The sequence below is a fragment of the Salvelinus sp. IW2-2015 genome, linkage group LG20 (genome assembly GCF_002910315.2).
Source record: "Salvelinus sp. IW2-2015 linkage group LG20, ASM291031v2, whole genome shotgun sequence".
Taxonomy (NCBI): Eukaryota; Metazoa; Chordata; class Actinopteri; order Salmoniformes; family Salmonidae; genus Salvelinus; species Salvelinus sp. IW2-2015.
In genome coordinates, this window is record NC_036860.1 from 75,660,574 (window position 1) to 75,666,486 (window position 5,913).

At 40.7% G+C, this 5,913-nt stretch overlaps 1 protein-coding gene across 1 annotated transcript; it reads left to right on the forward strand.

Moving 5' to 3' along the window:
- Nucleotides 1-489: 489 nt before the first annotated feature.
- Nucleotides 490-5,391, forward strand: LOC111980284 (matrix Gla protein). The gene is made up of 5 exons (XM_024010997.2): nt 490-570; nt 2,780-2,871; nt 2,975-3,004; nt 3,241-3,343; nt 4,852-5,391. Exons 2-5 carry the CDS (start codon nt 2,811-2,813, stop codon nt 5,000-5,002), a joined length of 345 nt encoding a protein of 114 aa, XP_023866765.1. The 5' UTR covers nt 490-570; nt 2,780-2,810; the 3' UTR covers nt 5,003-5,391.
- The last annotated feature ends 522 nt before the right edge of the window (nt 5,392-5,913 follow it).

Genomic DNA, 5,913 nt, shown 5'->3' on the forward strand with positions numbered 1-5,913 from the left:
ACATGAAAGAACAAGGACTGGCACTACAGTAAAAATTCTACATTACATTTTCGTAAAGTGTTGATGATAAATAGTGGAGTCAGTCCGTGTGGAGTTTGTGTGTTACTTGCTCTTTTCATACCATGCTGTCATGTTGGTAAACAGCAGTAAATATTGTCAGGTAGCTGTGATAGAGCAGGTAACTCCGCTACTGGCCTTCCTCTCTATTCCTCTCCTCCATCCCTCTCTCGTTCTCTGTTACCACCCTGTCTGTTTTGCTTCATTCCACTCCACCTTTCCATAATCTGCTTTTCAGCGAACGTGTGAGTATGTTTATAGAAGAGAGAGGGAGAGAGTGAGTTAAGTGTGGTCTGATTGAGGAGGTGGAATGGGCTGATAGTAAGAAGAAGGGAGGAGAAAGAGAGAGGGAGGGCTGAGAAAGAGGGAGTAGGGGGAAACAGACGGGTGGGGGGAGAAGAGGTATAAAAGCCTTGCTATACAGAATAAAGAAATATCCCCAGAGAGAAAGAGAGAGAGAGATTGTGAAAGAGACTTTACCAACAGAGTTGACACCATAACTACCTTCTTAGGGTAAGTACAACTATCTCATAGGTTTATAGCTACATAACAATATATTATCCACAATATACTAAAAACAAGATATACATTTGATATTGGTAACTTTGACATAACTCTAACAGAAATCCCATAAAGGAGGTTAATGTTTAGGTGTAAATACTGGCTGTCACTTTTTGCAGCCTAGAATTAAGTGTAACTGTAAATAACAAAACATACAGACTTTGATCCATTAAAATAGTGATACAGTGAGATGCATGGGTACAGCCTTCAGTTTGTTTGATGTGCTACTGAGTGCTGAGTGAATAGGGGTCATTAGCCTGGTGGTGCAGTTCTGTGGGTTCGTAGCATCCTGCATGGTAAAGGTTTTTTTCCAGTGAGGTGAGCACATTCTAGCCTGGGGGGAGGTCTCAGGGCCTACTGTGTGCCCGCCAGGCTGCAGACGCGCATAAAAGGCTGCAGACGATGCTGTCAGCACCTCACTAACACAGACACACACCCACTCCTTGATATCCTCGTAACCCTTTTGCCTGTAAGGTCTGTGAGCTCCCTCCCTGTGGGCCAGCTGTGCCCCATGCCTGGGGGGTGACGTGTGCCGTTGGGTATGTAAAGGAGGGGCGTTGTACCAGGTTGTCATCCAAACCCTATAAACACAGGAGGCGACAGAGAGGGTCTGCCATGGGGCACATGGATGTGGGTGAATGTGGGGGTTTTTGTTCTCAGAAGGTTGGGGTCTTGTTGACATCTGGGATGGCTATTTGTACAGGTGTCAGAAACCTGGCAAGGTCACTGTGTGGTGTGTGTGTGTGTGTGTGTGTGTGTGGGTGTGTGTGTGTGTGTGGTTGTGTGGTGTGTGTGTGTGTGTGTGGTGTGTGTGTGTGTGTGTGGTGTGTGTGTGTGTGGTGTGGGTGTGTGTGTGTGTGTGTGTGTGTGTGTGGTGTGTGTGTGTGTGTGTTGTGTGTTGTGTGTGTTTGGTTTTCGCCAGACATAATGGGATCCGTCCCAAACGTTGACTCAGGTTTGCCAAAAAAAACCTGGAAGCACCTGGATGATAATCAAGACTCTTGGAAGAATGTTCTATGGACAGATGTGTCAAAAGTATAACTTTTTGGACGACATGGGTGCCATTATGCCTGGCGAAAACCAAACACTGCATTCCACCGTAAGAACCTTACACCAACGGTCAGCATGGTGGTGGTAGTGTGATGGTTTGGGGATGCTTTGCTGCCTCAGGACCTGAACGACTTGCCTTAATAGAAGGAACCATGAATTCTGCTAAGTATCAGAGAATTCTACAGGAGAATGTCAGGCCATCCGCCTGTGAGCTGAAGCTGAAGTGCAGCTGCGTCAACACACAATCAAATCTACATGAAAATGGCTAAAAAGTAACACATTTGAAGTTTTGGAATGGCTTACTAAAAGTCCAGACCTAATCCCAATTGAGATGTTGTGGCAGGACTTGAAACGAGCAGTTCATGGTTGAAAACTCACAAATGTCGCTGAGTTAAAGCAGTTCTGCATGGAAGAGTGGGCCAAAATTCCTTCACAGCGACGTGAGAGATTGATCAACAACTACAGGAAGTGTTTGGTTGGAGTCATTGCAGCTAAAAGTGGCACAACCAGTTGTTGAGTGTTAGGGGGCAATTACTTTTTCACACAGGGGCACTCACTGGGTGTTGCATAACTTTATTTATGAAATAAATTAAATATGTATGTAAATGTTTTGTTATTTGTTCACTCAGGTTGCCTTTATCTAATATTAGGTTTTGGTTGAAGATCTGATAACATTCAGTAACATAAATATTCCAAAGTAGAGAAAATGAGAAAGGGGTAAATACTTTTTCACACCCTCGTATGCCCATAGAAACTCTGTCTGTACTTCCTGTCTGTACATCACGAGGGACCCTAAAATCCAGTCACACAAAAATAACATTGGTTTTGGGAATTTGTTTTGCCCTCTACTCTAGAAATACATAAATGTATAGGCCTATATATTACTATTTTTGTTGACATTGAGAAATAGTGTGTAGTCAATGGATTTATGGCTGCGTTAACATGTACATAAACCCACATACAGACCCATGTAGAATCTTTACCACCAGTTCACTTGTTTATAACTGTCACAGTCCCTAACGTACAGTAACGTCATGCGCTCCATGCCTTCTTTCTCTCATGGTGGTGGTGGTATTATGACACATTTTAACATCAGTCTTCTCTCCAACAGACCAAAAGACCGACAGACAGCCAGAGTGAGGATGAGGACTCTCCTCCAGTGTGTGGCCCTGTGTGTCATTATCTCTCTCTGCGTCTGCTACGGTACATTTCAACAAATCAACACTACGTCAATTCAGAATCTTTTTAGTAAACCTGGTGATCTACATTGATAAGTCACTAATAACTTTCCTCTTATTTTCCACAGATTCTCAAGAAAGCACAGAATCCTTTGAAGGTGATTGACCTTCAGATTCTTATGGCAGTAAAACATTCCCACACATTTGATGTATTATAAAAGCACTATATTTGTACATTTTTTATTTTATTTAATCTGATTTAGAATTCCAGACTAACTAGGCCATTCAGTGAATTCAATATGATTTTGTCAATGAAATCTGTATGCCCGCCCCTGTTGAGATGGGGGTAATTTCTTCTAATAAAATGGTTTTATTTAATTCCATTGCATTCCAGATGTGTTTGTCAGTCCATACCGAGCCAACTCATTCATCAACCCACAGAGTCCACAGAGGGGAAGTGCCTACAACACTCCATCAAGAGGCAGCACTTACAGGAGGTACCACACACACAATCACTGGCCTACACACAATACCCCATAATGTCAAAGCTGAAATGTCTTGAATCAATAACTATTCAACCCCTTGTTATGTTAAGCCTAAATAAGTTTAGGAGTAAAAATGTGCTTAACAAGTCATGTAATAAGTTGCATGGACTCACTCTGTGTGCAATAATAGGTTTTAACATGATTTTTGAATGACTACCTCATCTCCTTACCTCACACATACAATTATCTGTAAGGTCCCTCAGTCGAGCAGTGAATTTCAAACCCAGATTCAACCACAAAGATCAGGGAGGTTTTCCAATGCCTCACAAAGAAGGGCACCTATTAGTAGATGTTGTTTTTCTGTTTTTAAAGTACACATTCAATATCCCTTTGAGCATGGTGAAGTTATTAATTACACCTTGGATGGTGTATCAATACACCCAGTCACTACAAAAGATACAGGCGTCCTTCCTAACTCAGTTGCCGGAGAGGAAGGAAACCGCTCAGGGATTTCACAATGAGGCCAATGGTAACTTTAAAACAGTTACAGAGTTTAATGGCTGTGATAGGAATATCTGAGGATGGATCAACAACATTGTAGTTACTCCACAATACTAACCTAATTGACAAAGTGAAAAGAAGGAAGCCTGTACAGAATACAAGTATTCCAAAACATGCATCCTGTTTGCAATAAGGCACTAAAGTAATACTGAAAAACAAAGCAATTAACTTTTTGTCCTGAATACATAGTGTTATGTTTGGGGCAAATCCAATACAACACATTACTGAGTACCACTCTCTGTATTTTCAAGTATAGTGGTGGCTGCATCATGTTATGGGTATGCATGTAATCGTTAAGGACTGGGGTGTTTTCCAGGATAAAACATTTACGGAATGGAGCTAAGCACAGGAAACAAATCCTAGAGGAAAACCTGGTTCAGTCTGCTTTCCACCAGTCACTGAGCGATTAATTCACCTTTCAGCAGGACAATAACTTAAAACACAAGGCCAAATCTACACTGGAGTTGCTTACCAAGAAGACAGTGAATGTTCCTGAGTGACCAAGTTACAGTTTTGACTTAAATCTGCTTGAAAATCTATGGCAAGACTTGAAAATGGTTGTCTAGCAATGATCAATAACTCTTTTGACAGAGCTTGAAGACCTTTGAAAAGAATAATGGGCAAATATTGTACAATCCATGTGTGCAAAGCTCTTACAGACTTACCCAGAAAGACTCACGGCTGTAATCGCTGCCAAAGCTGATTCTAACATGTTTTGACTCAAGGATGTGAATGCTTATGTAAATTGATATTTTTGTATTTAAATGCCAATATATTTGCTAACATTTCTAAAAACATGTTTTTAGAAAAATATCAATTTAAACCATTTAAAATTCTGGCTGTAGCACAACACAATGTGTAAAAAGTCACTGAAGGCACTGTAGGCCTCTGTGTTCTTTGTTTATCTGTGTTTCATAATGGTTGACTGTGATTGTAGTTGACTTGTGTCTGTGTTTCAGAACAATGAAGTCTCCAGCGGAAAGGCGCTCAGAGACATGTGAAGACTACTCTCCCTGTCGCTTCTTTGCCCATCGCTATGGTTACCAGCTGGCCTATCAGAGATATTTTGGAGCCAGGAATCCAGGCACGACGGGGAGCCGTGGATTCTGATTCCCTGTCCATCTTATCATAGCAATTATTCCTGCTATTGATTTACTGTACGCTCATTCAATACACTCTGACATTACGTAACAGGATATTGGTTCGGTGATGTAACAGTAAAAGAGATGTGACAAATATATGAAAACATATCAGTAAATCAATTACGAATATAGTGAGTAATATTCTTGCGTATTTATATAATTCAAGCTCCATTTATTGTATAACTTTATGGCCTACTCACAATCACCACACCCTCAAAGAATAACTGCTTTCAGAAATCTGTTTGTGAAGATTAGCTTCACACCCACCTCCATTGTTCCCTTTTTCCATCCACACTAAGACAACAGTCTTTGTCTAACCCATATGTATATATATGTATTAAAAAGTGTTTTTGAAGAGTTTCTTACATTCATTGTCTAAATCCTATGGGGTCACGATATTCCTCAGAGGGGCTTAGTAACCTTACTTGTGGGCTACAGAATCCCACCTCATTTGGTTCCACGTGTTGTCAAATTTCAGCTGAATAGGATTTTGAATAGGGAGCAGATGTGTGAACGCTAATAGCTGTCCCAGTTTGACCAGTGTGGTAGCAACAAATCAGAAAAATGTAGTGTGGAAACAATAAAAGCCAAGGGAAGCTACATCTTTGCACCAGCATGACAACGTTTGCACCTGTTTTTAAACTGTAAGTGTAAATGATGTTCAAAGTCAGTTACTATTTGTTTGATTATCCAGTAGTTTGTATGGCCTCATCTTCCACTTTTGGAATGTAAATTTATATATTTTTGGTAATTTTTCCCCAAATTTTTGTAAATGGGAGCATCAATGGTATCAATAAAAAATGTTCCTTTCCAGGTCACATACAAAAATAAGTAGTCAGCTGGTCACTGTTTTTGTAGACAAGATGCAGCTCCTTACCG